Source organism: Lathyrus oleraceus, chromosome 1, assembly GCF_024323335.1.
Source record: "Lathyrus oleraceus cultivar Zhongwan6 chromosome 1, CAAS_Psat_ZW6_1.0, whole genome shotgun sequence".
Lineage (NCBI taxonomy): Eukaryota > Viridiplantae > Streptophyta > Magnoliopsida > Fabales > Fabaceae > Lathyrus > Lathyrus oleraceus.
Genome location: NC_066579.1, coordinates 371,877,893 through 371,900,788, shown reverse-complemented (window position 1 = coordinate 371,900,788; position 22,896 = coordinate 371,877,893). Strand labels below are relative to the sequence as shown.

General features: G+C 35.5%; 1 protein-coding gene across 1 annotated transcript; it reads left to right on the top strand.

Moving 5' to 3' along the window:
• Positions 1 to 469: 469 nt before the first annotated feature.
• Positions 470 to 3,793, top strand: LOC127107577 (uncharacterized). Its single transcript, XM_051044872.1, has 12 exons — positions 470 to 662; positions 1,039 to 1,169; positions 1,253 to 1,369; positions 1,471 to 1,788; positions 1,882 to 2,139; positions 2,232 to 2,303; positions 2,384 to 2,679; positions 2,772 to 2,954; positions 3,043 to 3,153; positions 3,228 to 3,305; positions 3,399 to 3,494; positions 3,595 to 3,793. The coding sequence occupies exons 1-11, from the start codon at positions 470 to 472 to the stop codon at positions 3,439 to 3,441; spliced, it is 1,800 nt and encodes a 599-aa protein (XP_050900829.1). The 3' UTR covers positions 3,442 to 3,494; positions 3,595 to 3,793.
• Positions 3,794 to 22,896: the final 19,103 nt, after the last annotated feature.

Here is a 22,896-nt window from a genome sequence, read left to right as displayed (position 1 = left end):
ATTTGGAACTGTGTTTTGGTCGCAACAAGCTCTTGAGTTCTTGGAAAGGAGACAAACAAAAGACTCAAAATAGTGGGACTTAGACGAGTTTCACCCAATAAAAGAGTGTTAGAGTTGGTATTGTTAGCACTCCTTTTATTAATATTAGTCCACGTAGTTTAACTATTGATATACCGGTTCGTCCATTGACACACTAACCTTATATCCCCATCGAGTTGATAATTTAATAAAATTGATAATGTGAATTGAATTTCTTGGTTCTTGAATTTCTTGGTTCTTACTTGTGAATTGAATTTCTTGAATGATCGATTACTTGGTTCTTGAATTGTTCATGTGCATCATATAAGTTTCTTGAATTGTTTTATAGCCTATGTCATTTTATATTATTCAATATATATATATGGATTATTGATTATGGATTTTTATATTTTTCATTTCATTTTTATATTTTTTCTTTATTACAGGTTAAATGGCTAGTGATCAAGAAAACTCACAAGATGCAAATGCTCCTGATGATACTTCAGAAAAAGAAATTACACGAGGCATCACTATTATGAAGAGTATCATTCGTGATAGAGATAAAGCAGTAACATATAATGTAAATTGGAATGCTGATAACCAACTAATTGGGTCTAATGCTGCAAAGTTGGCAAGCTACATTGGTACACTTGTTCGTATGCACATTCCAATCACTGCTACAAGATAGAGTAATAAAGAGTTGGGTAGCGCTAAAGATAAGATTTGGACTGAGATACTGGTACAATATATGATTGTTTATATTTTCTTTATATTGACGATAATGTGTTTAAATTACTTATACTAACACACTCTATTCCAATATTTTTTCGTAGAGGTCTTTTAACATTGAAGATACAACTATCCGAAAAAAGTATATACTTCAATTGGCCGGAAAAAGACACAGAGGGTGGAGAACGTTTTTAACAAACAAGTATCTTAAGGACAAAGAAATTTTTTTTGTTGAATATGATCCGGAATATCCAGTGAAGTATGCGATCTTCATTACAGAAGAAGAATGAGTTGCTTTTGTAGCCCAAAGAAGAGACGAAAATTTCAAGAAAGTGAGTGCCACAAATCGCGAGAGAGCGTCAAATCCCACATATGCATACAAAAAAGGGCGTTTGGGATATGCACGCTTAGAGGAAAAAATTGTAAGTATACAAAAATGCTACGATCTTATTAATTGTCTCAATATGTTATAATTGATTATCTTATTATTTGTGTCAATGCGTAGTTAGACGAGACGAAAAGTGACGCAACATCACTTCCGCCACATGTTTTGTGGAAAGAAGCTCGTGTGGGAAAGGATGGAACTGTTAGGGATGACGTTCAACATATTTATGATGAATGTGTAAGTAGAACATTGTGTCTTTAATTAAATCAAAAGTTTAATAATATATAATTAATTTTTTTATCTCCACTAATAATTTCCGATATGTAAATGAATTTCAGGAGACCCTATCTCAATCGATAAGCACAGCTGAGGACCAGGAGAACAGGAGCGTACTTAGTAGAGCACTAAATGTTCCTGAGTATCCCGGTCGGGTGAGGGGTAAAGGGCATGGTTGTACTCCAACTTCCTTGTATAAGAATCCAAGGAGAAGAAATCCTAGCAATCAAGAAGTGATGGAGACGTTGCAGGCATTACAAGCGCAAGTTCTTCAATTGCAAAAGGATAATGAGAGATATAGGTGTATGGAAAAGTGCAGTTCACAATTGAAAGAAACTAGTGAGAAAGCCAGTATCAATTGTCAAAATAAATTTCCCGAGGTAATTATATATGTTATTTTGAAATTAAAATAGCACATTTATGTTAATTGAAATATATACACATTAAAAGTAACATATTTATTATTGGTTTAGGGCATTTCATCTTGTCAGCTATACTTATCGTCACCGACTTATCGCCTAGTTGGCAAGGGAAAAGTGCACAACACTTCGGGAGATTTACTTCACCATAGACCGCTCCCGGATGGACACCTTAAAGTATCGGTTGATGTTGTATTAGATAAGGATGCGTTGCTACCGATACCTGACATTGTTTCAGAGACAACATTGCTGCGAGATGCAATAGGATCATTTGTTGCATGGCCCTTGGATCTCATTTTCATTGATGATGAGGTATGTTGAATTCAAAAACCACTATGAATCTTTTAGTATTCAAATGTCAATTCTGAACCGTTAAGTTAATTTTTTTTACATGGTAATTTTAGACGCCTACAAAACCCGCATCTAAGGATAGAGGGATTTTGCGGCACAACGAGTCTGTTGCATCACAAAAAGAGGTATATTGAAAGTGTTAATTATATGATCCGAATCAAAAAATGCATGATTTTATAATTTACCTATGTTATATGATTTATAGGTATTTGCTCAAGGGTCACAACAACTGAGCCAGAAAATTGGTAGTCGACAGAAAAACAAAAGGGATCTTCCAGTGACTTATTTGCCAAAAAAAGGTGCTTTTGTGCCTCGATACCAGATATCTCTTGAAACACTTGTTGACTCATCAGATATGGCAACAGCTGGTGCTATTCGCTTACTGGATATGGAGGAAGATATCTTTGGTTATTCATGCACTGAAACAATCGGAAAAGAAGATCTGGAACATATTTTTCGGCATCAAGAATTAGGCGTCGGTGTTATACACACATACATCCGGTAATCCGATCTATATATTATTTAATTACTTGAACAATTTATTTACACATTTCAATAAAAATAGTCTAATGTTTATTATGTTTTTATTGAAGGTTCTTGTATGACAATTTCATGCGTGGGAATGATCAATTGTCAAACAGATTCCGTTTCGTGTCTTCCTCCCTGGTCAACAAAGCATTAATTTGTAGGGAACCGGATTCATGTAGAGAGTACTTAGTCAAGAGATTCATGGCCAGCAGTACAAACAACTTGTATCTTTGGCCGTATAATTCAGGGTTAGATTTTAATTCTAAGTTTATTTTAATCTTTAATTGTTTCTTTTACGTAAAAAATTTCCATATAAACTTTTGTTTTAATTTATAGGTGTCACTGGTTGTTGCTTGCTATTGATCCTTTAAAAGAAGTGGTATATTTTCTGAATTCGATAGATGGTGAATGGACAAATTATCCGGATATGAAGCAATTAGTTGATACGTAAGTGAGACTGTTCTAAATATTCGTGTATATTTATGTGAGATTGTTCTAAATATATGTTTTTATTTTGTTAGATCAATAAAAGTGTTCCGATCTCAAAGACAAGCTCGAGTACCACGTACTAAATCCAGCAACATTACGTGGATAAAAGTGTAGGTACTTTAATTTTCACAATTTTGCTTATAATAGTGATGCTACTTGATAAGAAAAGATAACTATACATTCTTATTTTTTTTTCTATGTAGTGTCCTCTACAGCGCAACGGTATCGATTGCGGATACTTTGTAATGAGGTTTATGAGGGAAATCATTAATATGAATCAAATAGAGATTCCAATCACGGTATGGATTTATAACTTAGGATTTGTTTTAATATTTATCGAATATTTCATATTATTTATTACTTTTAACTAAATCATGCATATTATGTTTTGTTATGTAGTACTTTGATGAATACAAGTGTGCTCATTACACGAGACTGCAGTTGGAACAAATCAAGGAGGAATTGTGTCAATATTTTATTGAGAAAAGATTAATTAGTATATAATGGTTTCAAAATAACATGAATACTTTGATGAAGAATGGTTTCTGGTTGGCAAGTGTATAGTTCTTTATATTTTTAACAGATTAGTTATGACTCCAAATAGGCCGTATAACATATTAGTTTTGACTTGTGTATAGTTCTTTATAATTTTAGTGATATCTTTAATTTCATGGATAGATTAATGTGTTCATTCTTGTGTTGGTTTGCTTTAAAAAATTACAAATGCTTGAATTATGACTCCAAATGTGTTCAGTGCCTATCTATCCTTGTGTTGGTTTGCTTGAATTATGACTCCAAATGTGTTCATTCTTGTGTTGGTTTGCTTGTGTTGGTTTAAAAAATTACAAATGCTTGAATTATGACTCCAAATGCTTGAATTAGAGAGGCTTGATTTACAGGTTTATGGGATTATTCCCAAAAAATATTACAGGTTGAAATGGTAGGCTTAAACTGAAGGCAGCGTTTTGTTATTTTACTAGAGGAAAAGACAGCGCTTTTTAGTAAAAAGCGCTGCTAAAGGTTGTCAATAGAGAGCGCTTTTTACTAAAAAGCGCTGCTAAAGGTTGTCAATAGAGAGCGCTTTTTAGTAAAAAGCGCTGCTATAGGTTGTCAATAGAGAGCGCTTTTTACTAAAAAGCGCTGCTATAGGTTGTCAATAGAGAGCGCTTTTTAGTAAAAAGCGCTGCTATAGGTGGTATATAGACAACCTTTAAGAGCGCTTTTTACTCAAAAGCGCTGCTAAAGGTTGTCAATAGAGAGCGCTTTTTAGTAAAAAGCGCTCTTAAAGGTTGTCTATATACCACCTTTAGCAGCGCTTTTTACTAAAAAGCGCTCTCTATTGACAACCTTTAGCAGCGCTTTTTAGTAAACAAAAAGCGCTGCTAAAACCTATAGCAGCGCCACCTACGGCAGCGCTTTTAAAGGCCAAAAAAAGCGCTGTCATAGGTCTTTTTTGGCGTAGTGGTATAAATAATTTTGAGAAATATAAATTGCATTTAAATGAAAATCGTTATCTTAATGCATAAAGATGTGATGGAACCTCGTTATTAACCGGGGCTAACAAGGGTATGCGTGTGAGTGCCCATACAGTTAGTAATACAACACATCCTCCTATGCTCTTGACTCCTTTATGGGCTGCCTTGCACATATGTCTATATAGTGTCGTCAGACAAGCAAAACCCCAACTGTATGTATTACATTTTTCTAGGTCTCCTACTAAAGGTAATCAAGAAGAATGCAACAAATTGTGACTCTTATCTGCCATTAAAAAAGTAGCAATTAAAAGTAAAATATAAATTTTTGAATGAAGAATATTTTCTGCCTCGGTCGGGTTAGGGTTATTTTTCAGTTGTGTTAATACTACTTCTAACCAAACTATTTTGACAAAAGTCCCATTTTTATCCGAAGCGGTTGGTTCGATGCCCAAATTCTCCATGTAAACATCATTGGTTACGTTTGTTGGGCCATTGATTCGGAGACCGAGTACATACTCACATCCTCTAGTGTGATAATACATTCACCCATTGGTAAATGAAAGGATGTGTCTCGGGTCTCCATCTCTCTAACAATGCAACAATTAATTTAGAATCTACTTTTAGACTTGCAATCTTGGCCACATTTGCAAAACCGGCTAGTTCCAAATACAGTATTATAACCGCACTTGGTTGAATCTATGTCTGCGAATGGACCCGGAACCTACCGTCTTCCTGAAATTCAAATAAAAATGGTAATGAATATTTGATGTGATATTTATATATTGAATTTGTGAAATAGATTTGAAAGAGACTTACGTATTCGCCAATGTTTGCCGTCGTCCCATGGTGTGATTTGCCCATCCATAACAAAGACATTTTAGAATTGAAGATAGTGAATATTTGTAGAGAGTAAATATTTGAAGAGAGTAAGTATTTGTGAAATAGAAATTGTAGGAAGATGATGAGAAAGTATTGGAGAGGAAAGGATTACATGGAGAATTTGAGCATCGAACCAACAACTTCGGATAAAAATGGGACTTCGAATAGTTTGGTTAGAAGCAGTATTAACACAACTGAAAAATAACCCTAACCCGACCGAGGCAGAAAATATTCTTCATTCAAAAATTTATATTTTATTTTTAATTGCTATTTTTTTAGCAACGTTACACCCACAAAGAGAATAACAATCCATATATAAGTTTATTCTGATTCACTTGAAAATCAAAGTTACTCCCGTCCATTCGATCAAAGTGATTTCGTCTTTAATAAGAACTTAATCCAATAATCTAAAAAGATTACAACAAACGTCAGATAAGATATAACAATCAATATATAAGTTTATTCTGGTTCACTTGAAAATTAAAGCTACTTCAGTTCTTTGATTGATCTTCAATTTAGAAAGCCTTCTGATATAAGGATCTTCAGAGTTTTTATAGGTAGGATTTTCAGATGTCTTCAGATTCTGTGAGTGGTTCTTTTGGACAATTTGTTTTCAGCGTCAGATAAGATATCTTTAACTCTAAGTCAGCTGTTCTGGACTTTGTCTGATGTAGATGTTGTTTCATCAGATTCATTTTTCGTTAGAATTCTGCACACTTAAAATTTTTTATTAGGATACCAAAATATTTCACTCTTTGTTATCATCAAAACTTTCTGTTTTGAGAGCCTCTCTTTTATCCATGACTGGAGGATTTATCCTGAACAAGACAATCATACATAGGATGCTTCATCATTGCCTCCTGGTGTACTCTTGGCCCTCTTCTCTTCTTAAGGACATTGAAAGGTGGTCTTGAATTTTTTTTTTTGGAGTGGAGACATAAACAAAAGGAAACTTGTTACAGTTTCATGGAATCCTTGATGTAAACCTACTTCTAAAGGAGGACTGGGTATTAGGTCTTTGAGAATCCTTAATGAGGCTTCTAACCTCAAGCAGTGTGGTGAGGCGACCCTTTTGAGAAGTAGAGTGCTTAGGAATGGTAGACACATTTCTTACCACATCTTTTCTTCTTTATGGAGTGGCATTAGGAGTGCCTATAATGACCATGTGGAAAACTCTTGATGGATCATTGGCCAAGGTAATAAAATCAGCTTTTGGAAGGGTTGTTGGTCTAGGCCCCTCTATTTCAGGTTATGCATATTCCTGCTAAAGTAGAGGACTTTATTCAGTATAATTTCTGGTGTATTCCTCTGCCATTCCAACAAAAATTCCCAGGCATGCTGTCAATTGTGTTATGAAGGTGAGGACTCTAGAATTTGGTCTCGCTCTGCTAAGGGAGACTTATCCCTAAAATAAGCATACTGTTTCAAAGCTTCTTCTTCACATTTGGAACTTGGTCTTGTCTTTTTTGGAGACTCGCCCATTCTAAGATTTTTGAGAAGAGCTTTAAATCTTCCTTCTATGTGTAATTTGTTTTTCAAGCAGGTGAAAACTACTCAACATCTATTATGATTCATATATTTTTTTTGTTTATTGAATTTTAAGTTAAAAGCATTGTTTTTAGGAGTTCACTTTTCTCTTTTCTCTTCTTTATTAGGGTTAAAGCATTGTTTTCTCTTAATTGAATATATATGTCACATTTTACGGAAAAAAATGAATACAGATATTAAAATTTACATGTAAGTTGTTAATTTTCATAAATTTCTTTTATCAGTTTTATAATGAAAATAACTCTAAAAAAATTTTAAATTTTTATTTTATTCACAATATATTTTTTTAAAAAAACAAAGAAAAAGTTACGATAAAACTATATATTAAAGATCAAAAGTATCTATAAAAATTTCTCAAATCATTGTTTGCAAAAATGACATAATAAAATTATATAAATGTAATAACCAGAAGAAATTGTAATTAAATTGTAATTAAAAATTATATTATATTTAAATGACATTGTTTGCATCTATTAAATTGTAATTAAAAAAGTTATATTATATTTAAATGATATTTTTATTCTAATTAAAGTTAGAAATCATTATTAAATAATAACACAAATTTATAATTGAAAATTAAGTGTTCATATACACTTATGGTTTATGGTATTGTACTAAACTCAATAATTAGTGGGAGTAATTCTTATAAAGAGAAAGAAAATATTTATTCAATTGTAATAAATAACATTTGGATTACGGTTAAGAGTTGGATATTTATAGAAAATATTACCCATATAATTAAAGATATAAGACGCACCGTTTTTTATTATAAGATGTTTTTGTTTTTAGTATTAAGAAATATAATAATTATAATATAAAAAAAGAGAAAATATAAAAGATTTTATAAAATTGTCCTTTATTAATGATATTGGAAAGATAAATTGACATAATTAAAAATAAAGAGAATAATAAATATTTAAGGAAATAATAGAAAAAATAATATTAATGATTCATTGATATTATAAAACCATTTATGTTGTGGTACAAAATATTTTTACAAAACGACTTATAATAAAAAACGGAGATAGTACACTCTAATATAAATTTATTGTATTAAATAATAATATGAGTTCAATAATGAAATTTTGTACTTATAATGGTCAAATTTATTAGGTTTTTTTATTAAATATAACAGAAAGAAAATAATGATATAAATTTATAACTAAATATTAAGTTTTAATGGAAATTTATTGTGTATTAATTTAGATCATTAATTCCGTAATTATACTTTATAATTATATTAATAAGTTTAATCGGTTATTTAATAAATATTTGTCAAATTGATAATTTATTGAATAAGAACACAAAACAATGATCTAATTAACAATTAATACTCCCTATATTCCAAAATAATTGTCATCATTCCACACCTATTAAATAATATAATAAATGAAAGATAATAATATTTTTACCATATTATCCTTATTTGCTATTGATGTATTTGAATTATGCAAAGTAAAAGAATAATAAATTGAGATTATTAATTAAATAATATAATTAGAAGATAAAAATTAGAATTACATTGGAAATTGGAAACTAAAAGTGACACTTATTTTGAGACTAATAGTTTTACAATATGGGACACTTATTTTGTGATAGAGGTCTTCATAAATATTCCTAATTTTGGTTTTAGTTCCACTAAACATTTCCTTCAAACAATTGTCCTCTTAAATTTTTCCGTCCTAAAAATTGGTCACTCCTGTTAAAATTATTTAACGGTTGCCTATGTGAAAGGTCAAATGGAATAATTTGAGACAAATGACATAATGAAGTGGATTATTTATTTAAATAATAGTGATATTATTAATGAAATCTTGATAGAAACCCTAATTTATCTCTATCCACTTCTTCGTATCTTCAAATCCACTTTCTTCACTGGTTGTTTTCTAATCACATTTTTTACTAGTCGTTTTCGAATCCCATTTATTCACCAGCCATTTTTGAATCCCCTATCTTCACCAGTCGTATTCGAAATCTCCTTTTTCACTTAAATGTCATCCTCCTCAAGGTGCAGCAAATCAGATTATTCGCATTACACAATTGTGAGCAACTGTGCAAGTGGAAGGTGTGATTGTAATGCTCGTTTAATATCATACAATTGTAAGAATGGACCTAACAAAAGAAAGATTTTTTAGAGATGCCCATCTTGAAAAAGTGAGGAAACTTGCCATTTACTCATATGGGGTGAAGACCTAACACAAGGAAATGAGGTATATGAAAATGTTGATGAAGATTGGAGCAAAGATGAGAGTAGCATAAAAGACACACAAGCTTATGAAATATTGAAGAAGCTGTATAATTTTTCAATGAAGAAGAACAAGAAAATACAGTTGAAGAAGAAGTCTGAGGCTTTTTTTGGAAAAATGAAGTCAATATATCTTGTATTCTTATTTATGCTAAACATGTATTTTTTATTGAAGTGTAAATGTTGACGATTCTATTGAAATTTCAAGTTGTTGAAATATCGTACCACTGTTGTTGTAACTATTCTATTGAATGTTGTTGGAATGTTGAAACGTGATGTTGTTAAAATGTTGTTACAATTGCTTATGAAATGTTCAAAAGTTGTTATGGAATGTTGAAATGTGATGCTGTTAAAATGAAATGTTCAAATGTTGTTTATGAAATGTTCGAATATTGTAAATTGGCCATAATTTATCTTAGTTTGGCCATAATTTGCCTTAGTTAGGTCTAAATTGTAACCTGTTAGGACAATATGATAACATAGTTTGACCATAATTTGCCTTAGTTAGGCCATAATGTAACATGTCTTAACGTAACAATATAGATTGACTATAATGTAACAACACAAATGTATGATAAGAAAAATGCAGTAAATTCACAAATGTATTATAACAACATTACATACGAATGAATTTGATATAGTCATTACATTACAAAACAAAATAAGGTAGTAGATCCAGTCATTACATTACAAAATAAGGTAGTAGATCAATTCCATTGAAGTACATTATATAATAGAAAATATATTAAACCACAATACATATGACATGGTGACTATACAACACCAATCAAATATATTCAAAATATCTTCATATTATCAACATAGTTTTCACTGTGTGAGGCTCTTGCAAATCTCTACCCAACTTTTTGATATCTTAGAACCACCAAGGACATTTATTGTGGTTTCCTCTTCTGTTATCACTAATGGATCATCAGGTTTTTTACCAGGCCGAGCTATGTCTCTTGCTTTCAGGGTCCTTAGTACGTTACTATTTCTTTTTTCAATTGTCAAATCAACATTATTCTTCACATTCTTATTTGGTATCAGTCTCTTGACCTAGCAGAATAAGGTATATGCATAAGTTTTAAATATTGATAACTAAATCACATAATGAATATGCTGAGTTTGGTTTAATCACAAGATCACTACTGCTTGGCTTTTGTGTAAACATTTTCACCAACCTGGTGGTTTGAAGGCATTACTGGTACATGCTTTTGGTTATTTAGCAAAGAAAGTCCTAACACCAGCTGACTTTTATGGACTTGCCTTTGATGCAGTTGGTTTGATAGGTGATTTGTCTCATCTGGTTCGCTTCTGCATAGTTTCTTAGGCCTTCATGGGCCACGTTTGAACATGGGTGGCAATATCATAGGATCGGATGTCCTAGGCCATTTGTTTTTCCCATTTAAGGGAGTGATCACTTCACTATAACATTGAACGTATGTGTTCTAGTGATAAAATTGATGAACATACTTAATAAGGTCATCTACTTTCCTATATATTGCAGTCACACCATGTCTACATGGTATCCCAACCAAATCTCAGTAATTACATGAACATGTTTGTTTGTCCAAGTCAACTACAAAGCTATTAATGAACATGATATGTGTGACTTAAAAAGTTAACCTACCTGTATATGTTGCAGTCCAACTAGCACTTTTTTCAATTTCTCTATCTAATCTCCTAAGTGGTTTGGACATTATTTATCCCTTATAGTTATCTACCTTTTCCCTAAGTCTGGAAAACCTTCTCATTAAATAATTCCTAATCCACTCAAACAAGGTCAAAATTAGGTTGTCCCTTTGTAGCAAAATGGTTGCATTGAAAAACTCATTTATATTGTTCATTAGAACATCACACTTAGAATAGAAAGGAAATACATGTTTACACCATTTTATGTTGGGAATAGACTTTAACCAATCATAATCATCCAAACTGACCTCCTTGATTTGTAGCGTCTTAGATTCACGTGCCTTAAAATAAGTTGCCTTTGCTGCAACCATCATCATATTTCTAAATAATGTTCCTCCTCCAAACTTCTTCTTGAAGTTTGCATACAAGTGCCTTAGACAAAATCTGTGTTCAAAACCTGGGTACTCATTTTCAAACACATTTACCATCCCCTTTGCATCAGAGCAAACAAGTCAAGTTAGCTTGTAAACATAATAATTACCTTTAAGTAAACAATTTAAGTAAACAACATAGTATGAAAACTTACCTTTTGTTGGTCATAATTGAAACACCATTTTATTTCTCCAATGTATTCAAGAAGCAACTTTATAAACCAGCTTCATGAATCCTTTGTTTCATTCTCAATAACTCTAAAAGCAATGGGCAAATACCGATCATTAGGATCTCTCCCAATAACAATCAGTAATATACCACCATATTTGCTCTTCAAATGACATCCATCTAAACTAATAAATGGTCTGCATGCTTTTGTTAAAGCCTTTTTTGTTCCATCAAAACATATATAACACCTTTTAAATTTTGGTTACAAATTTGGAACTGGACTATTAATGTTGATCTTGAAAGTGTTTCCTGGTGAAGTCCCCACCAACTCAGAACTATATGACCAAAGCAAATTGTATTGTTTGCTAGAATCCTCTTCTACAATTTCTCTGGCCAACTTCCTTGCCTTGAAAGCTCTGCAATATGGGACTTTAGTTACATACCTAAGTCTCACATTTGTTACCACCTCATTTAATTTCATTTTGGTATTATTCTTCAAGCCATTGACAATAACCTTTGTAACCCACTTTGCTTTGGCACTTTTGTTGAAAAACCATCTTCCACACTTGTCTTTGTGAAACAAAGTCTTTATCCTAAATGTTGTGGTGGTTAACACTCTACTGCACAAGATAATATAGTTACAAGTTTTTTTGTCCTTACATACCACCATACACCTATTTTAATCATTTGTTTCAAACCTCACTTCCCTCCCATTCAAGACATTATGCTCTAGTATAGCTTTCTTAAATTGTTCCAGTGAAGAAAACTCCATTCCAACCTTTAAAGTACAATGCTTACTAAGGGAATCGTCTTCTTTGAACCTAATTACACTAGGCCTATCATCACAACTATCATCATCTTCCCAACTATCAGGTTCCTCAGTCATGTGTTCTTCTTCAATAACATGTACCTTACCCATCTCTTGTGTGATAAATATGTTATTGGTTGGCTTACTTGGGTTCTCACCATCTCTAGGTTCACCATCAACTCCTTCATTCAAGCCGTCATCTACCTTTTCATCTCCACTTGCATCAAACCCTTTCATCCTCTCCTCCTCACTATCATCAAAATACACACCCTTCATAGATCCATCGGTAGATTCATCTTCAGATTCACTAGACTTATCAACCTCTTCTTCAAATTTCTTCCCAAACTCTGCTACAGATTTCTTCCCCTTGCCTTTTGATCGGGAAAATAAAAAGTGTACTATTTTGCCAATGTAGTAATAATATAAACGTTTCCCAAATATCGATCTCGAGGACTGTGCAACAATATGAGTTTAAATTGTGATTCAATTGAACAAAACAAATAATTGAGGGTTTGTAATAAGTCACTGTATAATGGAATGAGAAATGAAAGCAGAATAAATCTTTTTCACAAAATTTATAATATTAATGCCAAGGATGGTGTTTGAATATCTCCTGTAATGACCTTGAATGTATATCTCCTTAAATAGTTCAAAATTGCAATTATCGGATCTTAAACTTGTTTCCTCCTAAGACCTTAGAGGGAAACCTTTGGTCATTCATTTTAATCTCTAAGTCCTTAGGCGATTAAAATGAAACCAAGCCTTTAGAAATACCAAGATATAACCGGTAACCATAGGGTATCCCTAGTCCTAGGTGATATTTACTACAATTTTACTGTGCAAGAACCTTAACAATTACAATCCCGCAAAATTTTAACCATATAACAATCCTTATTTTTCCGATGATGAAAGCATTAAAAACATTGCACAATGAAATTAACAAACAAACATAATATTAAGGAAATCATCAATTCATAGTCATTACACGATCAGTTCAGGGACACCCCTTGGCATTGGGGGGTTTAGCCACTCATATTATTCAAATAAGATATAATATAAAATTTAGACATTACAAGAATAAGGGAATCTCGTTGATCTTCAATCGCATCCTCTCTTGAAGGACCTCCGTTCTCCGCAACTCTTGATCCTTCAAATCTCAATCGTACCAATTCTTTATCGTCTAAAAGTCCCATTCTCAGTATCCCAAAAGTCTCCTAAATAGTTACTGATCAAATATTTGATGTAGCAAATGTCCACAATGCTCTCCGGGACCAGCAACGCCAAAACATAGGAAAAAATAGAAGATGAGGTGTGCAAGCGAACACTGGCCATGTCAGGCAACACGGTCGGCTGTGTTGGCTTACTGATGCCCAACCTCCAACACGCCCCTTCCAGGGTTGCTGACACGGGCACCCATGTTAGGTCCCTATTTTAGCCCCTGGCTTTCCTTTCCCTGACACGGGCCGTGTTGGGTAACACGGGTGGCTGTGTTAGGGCTACTGTACCTTCAAATTTCTTCTTCCGACGAGCCCGGAAAGTCTGATTCCCTTTGCGAGTCTTTGGTTATTCTTGCTTACACCTGAAACCAATCAAACTACCACAATGAGACATAAAATGGAGTATAATAACACAAATCAAAGATAATAATCAAAACCGAATAGAAATGCAAACATCTAACTTACTAAACAAAATAACATAAACAGGTAGAATAATGTGTTACTGACTTCGTGAATTTATGCCGAATGAGTGTCAAAAAACAAGTAGAATTGGAGACCGATCACAACCCCAAACATATCTCATTGCTTATCCTCAAGTGATGCTCGGGACAACAGGACGATCACCCCTAAATTCGCTTCCAAAATACTCTTGTGATCTTTCGCGACTCCCTTTTCACTTTTCGTTCACTGTTATACTCTTCCCCGACTTCCGATGTTCCGCTATACTTTCACATTGACGCACCTTTTTACCTGTAGCTTTTCACACTCTCACCAAATCTCTCGGGGTCAAAGTGTTTTCACTAAAAAAAAAACAGAGCATGCAAAATCAACTCTTAGGTTTGAATAACATATATCTTCATAACAAAAACATACCACACACACTATTCAAGAGCTATTTAGGTTGTAATGGGGCTTAGGTGCAAGGTGGGAAAAACTAACAAAAAAGGGGGGAAACTAGTGGTTTAGGCCCAGAGTGTGTGTTGCTATCCTCATCATTGTGTTCAATCATTCAATTAAGAGGTTTTTTCTTTTGGACACCGTTCGTGTTAGGATTCATTGGCTCTTATTTTTCTCTCTTTTTTTCATGCGCTCTTTTGAGCATGCATTTTGCCAACCTTAATATTTCTAGATAAGTGCTTTATTTTACTTCTCACAATTTTTTTTCATTTTTTTGAAGTTTCACACTTTTCTATTTTTTTTCAACTGCACTTATCTAGTTCTCACCGGTGTCCCAACCCCAAACTTAGTATTTTCTACAGATCAGCAATCAACAACACTTACCCGAGCAAGGTAAGATAGTGTTTAGGCTTACGGTTATTTACAGTGGTTTAAAAACAAACAAAAAGGGGATATGGCTCGAATTGGGTAAATGAAGGGTAATAATAATGGGTTGGCTGGAAAGGCTCTGGGTTAAAACAAACAAAGAAATGCCTCAGTGTGTACAGAGACATACCTGAAAATCTCTCATGATGATAAGTGTTTGGCTTTTTGTAATTCTCACCATGTTTGGTATAACATACAAGTTTCCAAGATACCTCTCAGTGTGATGTAGCTTCGTCTTTGCTTCGGGTACAAAGTATTCCTGTGTAGTCCAGTGACAGAAAATCGCGTCTGATTATTCAGTTCAACAGCATCAACTTTCGGGGGTTTTCGGAAGATAAAATAGAGGTGTGTGTCTTTCATCCAATCGCTCCAAGCCTCATCATTCATCCGACACGAATATCCTTTATCTGTAACACATAAAATACCACACAATTAATTAATTAAACAAAAATAATATAATGCTGAAAATAATAAGAATAAATAATAAACCCCCCCACACTTGAACCAAACATTGTCCGCAATGTTTAATCCAAGATAGAGGGGGGATTCATACAGCCTCACTGCGGTGGAGGAAATTGCAACATCAGTCATTGCATCATCGCATGCATCTCATCCATAATAGTCCTTTGACGAGCTTGCTTTATTCCTTGGCGTGTTTGCTCCGATCGGAGATCTCCGATTTCAGTCTGCACCCACGACCATTGATCCGGTGTCATATATGACGACCTGACACTTGTATGTGTGGTGTCCTCATGCGGAGGGATAAACTGCTCTTGCTCCTGCTTCTGCACCTCTTCCTCTTGTTGATCATCTGCAACAAAATGGTCATCATTGTGCTCGTCCATATCCTCTTGGACAACACTCTCATATAGCCAATTAGTAGTGTTGGTAATGCTTATCCTTGCAGGGCCAGGAAGTGCCATGATAAACTGACTAGAACTCATCAAAGCATAATAATCAGAGATTTGGGATATCATACCTTGCTGAATCAACGTGTTCATGTCCAACTTATTCTTACCTGACACTGGTGTCTCATTTAGTGCAACAGGGTCATAACCGAATGTTAGTGTAAGCCCTAGAGGCCAATACTTTTGGTACTTGTATTGAATTATTTATTAATAATAAAATGCTTTTTCTTTATTATATTTGTTTAATAAAGTCCCTAGAATAGCTAGTCCGTTTAATGTATCAAGTGTGACTTAATCATGAGATCCCATTAAACATAAGGACAATATTCTTAAAGCATCCGTAGTCGAGCTTTATTGTGAAATGGGATAACATTAAAGCATTAAGACTATTATGTATATAGACCGATGATCACATCTCATGGATCATGGATAAGGAGTTATCAAGTCTTAAACATAGGTATGAATATTAAGAGTAATATTTATATTGGATTGACCCGCTATGAGAATAGTATATAGAATGTTATGCAAAGTGTCATAAGTTATTCTCACGGTGATAATGGTGTATACCACCCTTCGACCTGAAACCACTATGGACCCTAGATGTAGAGTCGAGTGCCTTATTGCTGATCAAACGATGTCCATAACTGGATGACCATAAAGACAGTTGATGGGTACTCCACGAAGGATGCTGAGGGACATGAGTGACCTAGATAGAATTTTCCCATCCTGCATAACATGATAAATGTCTACGGGCCCAATATTAAACTGAACAAGGATGACACGGTCTATGCCTTGTGTTCAATATAGACATAAGGGCAAAAGGGTAATTGTACACATACATATTATCGCAAAAGGATTTGTCAAATCACATGACATTTTCGTGTCTTGGGTAGCAGTTATGTGTTGCTAGATACCGCTCACTGTTTATTATGTTAAATACGTGATTTGATATAATTGCCAATGCCGCGAAAACCTACAGGGTCACACACAAAAGGACGAATTGATGAGAGATAGAGTAACTAAGGAACACCGTAAGGTACGATGCACTTAAGTGAATTGTAGAACATCTTAAGGTACGGTGTACTTAAGTAGAATACGAAATATGGTAAGGTACCACGCGCTTAAGTGATTTTGGCATATTATAAGATATGGACCACATACACTTAAGTGGGATTTTTAGCTTGCAACCCACACGAGTGGTTCTATAAATAGAACCCTTGTGCAGAAGCATTTGCGCAGTTGTAATTTCGTTTCTTTCTCTCTCACTCAAAGCCTTGATTCGTAGCAGCTAGCACTGAGATTGAAGGAATCGTTCGTGTGGACTGAGTAGAGGCGTTGTCACCATTCAACGTTCGTGATCGGTCTATAGATCTGCATCAAAGGTTTAAATCGCCATAAGAGGTAACGATTCTATCACTAATCATGCCCACTCGTAAGGATCACTAAAGGAGAATGTTTTTTTAAAATTCCGCTGCATTTTGGGTCGCTCTTCTCCTTCACCGAAATGGTGGGAAATCTGTGTGATTATGCCCCCATTGGAAATTCCCCCTTGAGTCGCTCTGCCCACTCTATTGAGGTAGTCCGTTGCAAATAATGTAACGCTTACAGCAACCCTGTTTTCCATGGCAAACAGAAAGAAAATCTCCCTCTAGGTAGCCATACATTTACTATCACCCCTACCGAAGAGCGTGAAAGCAAGTACCTTCTGAGCATACCTAAAACAGAGGTTCTGAATGCCAGATGCTTTAGCCCCCTTTGCCACATAATTGGTTCGCCCTATGATGGCCAACTAAAATGTTTTAGCAACAAAGCTATCCGGAACGGCTCCGGGGCCATACAGGGGTAAACGGAGAATCTCACCCAGCTGCTCAACTATCAACTCGTGGTCAATATTATATAACCTGAAATGCATCGTCCCACTATAGTACATTGTGGTACCTGTCCATCGTTTCTTCAGATTGGACTCAATAGTGCTAAAAAAATTCTAAAGTAATGCGCTCATATGTAGGCGCCTCACAATGCACAAATTCAAGCATGCCTAGCAAATGAAACATCCTATCCAATTCCTCAGACAGACCCAATTGAGCTAAAGTGTCAGAGCATAAATACCTCGTTGATGTTATCTTACGCTTAACATGAGATGAGTAACGCCTTTCGTGCTCTGGGTTGTTAAAAATTATATCGTGCGAATTTGGATGACGGATGGTCCTTTTCCAAGGCCTTGATGGCTCAACCTCCGTTTGCTTTCCCTTAGCAATTCGCTTAGGCGACATGATTGGTCCTGCACAAATTTATGAACAAAAATAAAGTATGGAATAAGGAGAAAAGATTATCGTGTACTTATAGAGGACTGAGAGTAGAGCAACTTTCGTGAAGTGAGTAAGTGATTTGGACGACGTATGGTGGTAAAGGAGTGAGCTTTGGTAGAGAAGGCTATGGAGAAAAATGGAAAGAGAATGGAGGAAGAAGGAAGGTTTAGTGAAAATGGGAGAGAGAATAGGTAAAAATCTGATTAAAGGGATTAAATGTGAGTAAAAAGGGTTTTAATTGGTGAAAAATCCGAGTGGGGGCCAAAAAAATCAAAATTTGAATTTCAAAAAATCCCCACCACGCTGCCTGATACGAGCCGTGTCCCGTGACACGGGCGGCCGTGTTAGGATGCTGTAAAAAAACTCCTTGTACAGTAGAGCTGACACGGGTCGTGTCATCTTACTGGAAAAATCATGACCTTGGGCGCCTTGCCTGACACGGGCACCCGTGTCAGGACCCTATTTTCATCCAAAAATATTTTATTTTTCATCTGTTCTCCCTGCTCTTCTAGTAAAATGTCTTCTATAGGTTGGGCTCAAACTTCTCCTTTAGTCCTATGCGATTTATTTTGCGAACCTACAAACAAAAATTTGAACCACACCAAAACAACTGAAATTGTTAGAATTAAACAGCATGGGTTGCCTCCCACGAAGTGCTGCGTTTAACGTCTCATGGCTCGATGGTCATCCCTCTTATCCTCTGAGATGAACATTTTCAATCAAACCATTCTCCTGCCCTTTGTAGTAATGGTTCAATCTTTGTCCGTTCACATTAAATGTATCCCCGTTGCTAGGATTTTGAAGTTCTATTGCTCCATGGGGAAACACTACGTGAACCAAGAAAGGACCTGACCACCTGGATTTTAACTTTCTCGGGAAGAGTTTTAACCTGGAATTGAACAAGAGTACCAACTTCCCCTCCACAAACTCCTTTCTCTGTAGCTTCTGATCATGCCATTTTTTGTCTTCTCCTTATAGAGTTTGGCATTCTCATAGGCTTGATTCCTAAACTCTTCTAGCTCATGGAGTTAAAGAATTCGGGATTCACCAGCTTTGGCAAGATCGTAATTTAAGAATTTGGATGCCCAAAATGCTTTGTGCTCCAACTCTAGTGGCAAGTGACAAGCTTTACCGTAAACTAAATGATAAGGGGACATATCTATAGGCATTTTGAATGCCATTATGTACGCCCATAGTGCATCTTCTAACTTCACTACCCAATCTTTTCGAGATGCACAAACAGTCTTTTCCAATATTTACTTTATCTGCCTGTAGGACACTTCGACCTGGCCACTCGTTTGAGAGTGATATGGAGTGGCGATCATGTGTTTAACATTGTATTTCTTCAGCAGATTCTCCATCAGTTTGTTTAAAAAATGAGTACCTTCATCACTGATAAGTGCTCTCGGCACTCCAAACCTCGAAAAAATATTATTCTTCAGAAAAGTCACAACCACTTTAGAATCATTGGTGGACAATGCCACCGCTTCCACCCAATTTGACACGTAGTCCACTGCTACCAAGATGTAATTCTTTCCAAATGAGGGTGGAAACAGTCCTATGAAGTCTATTCCCCACACATCAAACAATTCGACTTCCAGCATAGCGTTTTGCGGCATTTTATTTCTCTTAGAAATATTGCACATTCTTTGACATCTGTCGCACTCCTTGACTATGTCTTGGGCATCTTTGAACAGTGTGGGCCAATATAGACCTAACTGAAGTACTTTAGCTGATGTTCTGTCACCACTGAAGTGTCCTCTATAATCCGAGTCATGACAAGCTCTGAGTACATCCCTTTGTTCCTCTTCCGGGATGCATCTTCTGACTAGCCCATCTACCCCTTTCTTGTATAGGAATGGGTCATCTCATAAGTAGAACCTGCAATCATGAACAAACTTTTTCTTCTTGTTAGAGATTACACCACCTACCAAATAATTCACATAGTCTACGAACCATGGGATACCAATGACAGCTAGGATGTGTTCATCAGTAAACTCATCCTTTATAGGTCTCTTTTCTTCCGTTTCTTCAACTAGTGACATTTGGGACAAATGATCGGCTACGGTGTTCTCACATCCCCTTTTGTCCCTAATCTCCACATCAAATTCTTGGAGGAGTAAGATCCACCTTAGCAGCCTCGACTTAAATCCTGTTTAGCAAACAAGTATTTCAAAGCAGCATGGTCAGTATAAACGACAACCTTCGATCCTAACAAGTATTGCCTGAATTTGTCAAATGTATAAACCACGACCAATAACTCCTTCTCAGTAGTTGCATAGTTCATCCGTCCATGGTTTAGCACATGACTAGCATAGTAAATGACATGTATCAACTTCTCTCTTCGTTGTCCTAGAACTACCCCTACAACAATATCACTCGCACCATACATGATCTCAAACAGAAGAACCCAATCTGGGGAAATAACAATCGGTGCTGAAATTAATTTGTTTTTCAATGTCTCAAAAGTTATGGTGCATTCTTCGTCGAATATAAAAGCCTTATCCTTGATCAATAGAGTGATCAACAATTTTTTGATTTTAGAGAAATCTGTTATGAACTTGCGGTAAAAACCCGCGTGTCCTAAGAAACTCCTGACACCTTTCTCGTTAACCGGAGGCGGGAGTTTAGATATCACTTCCACTTTTGCTTGGTCGACTTCAATTCCTTTGTAGGAAATTTTGTGACCCAAGACTATTCCTTCTCGCACCATGAAGTGACATTTCTCCCAGTTCAGAATTAAATTTGTTTTCTGGCACCTGTCTAAAACAAGAGAAAGGTTAGTTAAACAGTTATCAAACGAGGATCCAAAGACCGAAAAGTCATCCATGAACACTTCCATATGCTTTTCAAGCATGTCAGCGAAGATGGAAGTCATGCAACGTTAGAAAGTGGTTGGAGCGTTACATAGCCCGAATGACATTCTTTTGTATGCAAACACACCATAAGGGCATGTGAATGCTGTCTTCTCTTGGTCTTCCGGAGCAACATCAATCTGATTATACCCGGAGTATCCATCTAGAAAACAATAGTAATCATGTCCGGCTAGCCTTTCCAACATCTGGTCAATGAAAGGTAACAAGAAGTGGTCCTTTCTAGTCGCTATGTTTAACCTCCAGTAGTCAATACACACGCGTCAACATGTAATTGTCCTTGTAGGGATTAACTCATTCTTCTCGTTTCTTATGACGGTGGTACCTCTCTTTTTTGGGACCACATGCACCGGACTCACCCAAGGGCTGTCAGAAATAGGATAGATAAGACTCGCGTCTAACAATTTCACCACTTCTTTCTGAACCACTTCTTTCATTGCTGGGTTGAGTCTTCTCTGCGGTTGGACCATTGGTTTGTGGTCGTCTTCCATGAGAATTTTATGCATGCACACCATATAGCTAATACCTTTCAAATCCTCAATTGCCCATCCAATAGCATTTTTGTATTTTTTCAGGACTTGGATGAGCTTTTCTTCTTGGATATTCTTGAGGCTCGAATTTATTATAGCTGGGCATTTACCTTCAGAATCAAGAAAGACATATTTGAGATTCTCAGGAAGTTGTTTCAATTCCGTTCCCTTCTTGAGATCTTTATCCTCCTCACTAGTTTGAGGTAATCGTAAATCTTCCCACCGGTGTGGTCGAGATCCTTTCAAAGGGGGTTGTGCGTCCATCATGGCAAGCACTTTGGATTCCTCGTTGTCCACTTCTTTATCACTGTCGAAAATGGACAAACTCAACACTCTTTCCAAAGGTAACTGTGGTGCATCCAAAGGACTATCATACATCATCACTTGACCCAAAACCTCTATAGTATGAATGGTGCAAATATCATCTTTGTATTTCATGGTGTTTCGAACATCAATTTTTAATTCCGCATCATAAACTTTCAAAGTCATAAGCCATTCTTCTATGTTGATCAAGCATATTACCGTCTCTAAAAAGGGTCTCCTAAGAATGAGAGGGATCTCTTCATCTTCAGGCATTTCTAGAATCACGAAATCCACCGGGAATACAAACTTATCAATTTTCACCAGAACATCTTCAACAATACCATAAGGTTTCTTAACCAAATGATCAGCGAATTGGAGTGTCATCCTGGTATCTTGCAAAACCCCTATACCAAGCTTCTTATAAATGGATAACGACATGAGACTCACACTTGCTCCTAGATTAATAAGAGCCTTTTTGAATGGCCTATCTCCGATGGTACAATGAATAGTGATTGCTCCTTGATCTTTCTTCTTCATTGGGATCTTCATACCCTGCAAAATAGCACTACAAGTTTCGGTTAGAATAATCGGGTTGGTGTCGATGGTATGCCTCTTAGAATGTCCTTCATGAACTTTGCATAAGTAGGCATTTGTTCAAGTTCTTCCAAAATCGGAATGTTAATTTCTAGCTTCTTGAACAACTCTAGGAACTTCTCAAAGTTTTTCTCATGTTTCCCCTTTTTCTTGTTTCTGGTGGGAAAAGGAAGCTTAATGACCGGCTTAGGCTCAGTGACTTTTTCTTTCACCACTGGTTTCGTTGCAACCAGTTCTTCCCTCACAGCTTCATTTTCTTTGATCTCAAGATCCACTTCGATCAATTGATCTTCCTCTTCAACTATCTCCTCAAGTACTCCATGAGATTTACCGCTTCTTGTTGTCGCAATGCTTAGATTATTATGCTCTCTAGGATTTATCACAGTTGCACTAGGTAGAGCACCTTGTGCTTGAGAACTCGAGGCTAATTGTTGTGCTATTTGACCCATCTGGACTT

Coding starts and splice junctions, on each gene's coding strand:
- LOC127107577 (XM_051044872.1), top strand. CDS start 470: ATGGCTAGTGATCAAGAAAACTCACAAGATGCAAATGCTCCTGATGAT. Junction 1,170..1,252: donor CACGCTTAGAGGAAAAAATT/GTAAGTATACAA, acceptor GTCAATGCGTAG/TTAGACGAGACGAAAAGTGA. Junction 2,955..3,042: donor CTTTGGCCGTATAATTCAGG/GTTAGATTTTAA, acceptor TTTAATTTATAG/GTGTCACTGGTTGTTGCTTG.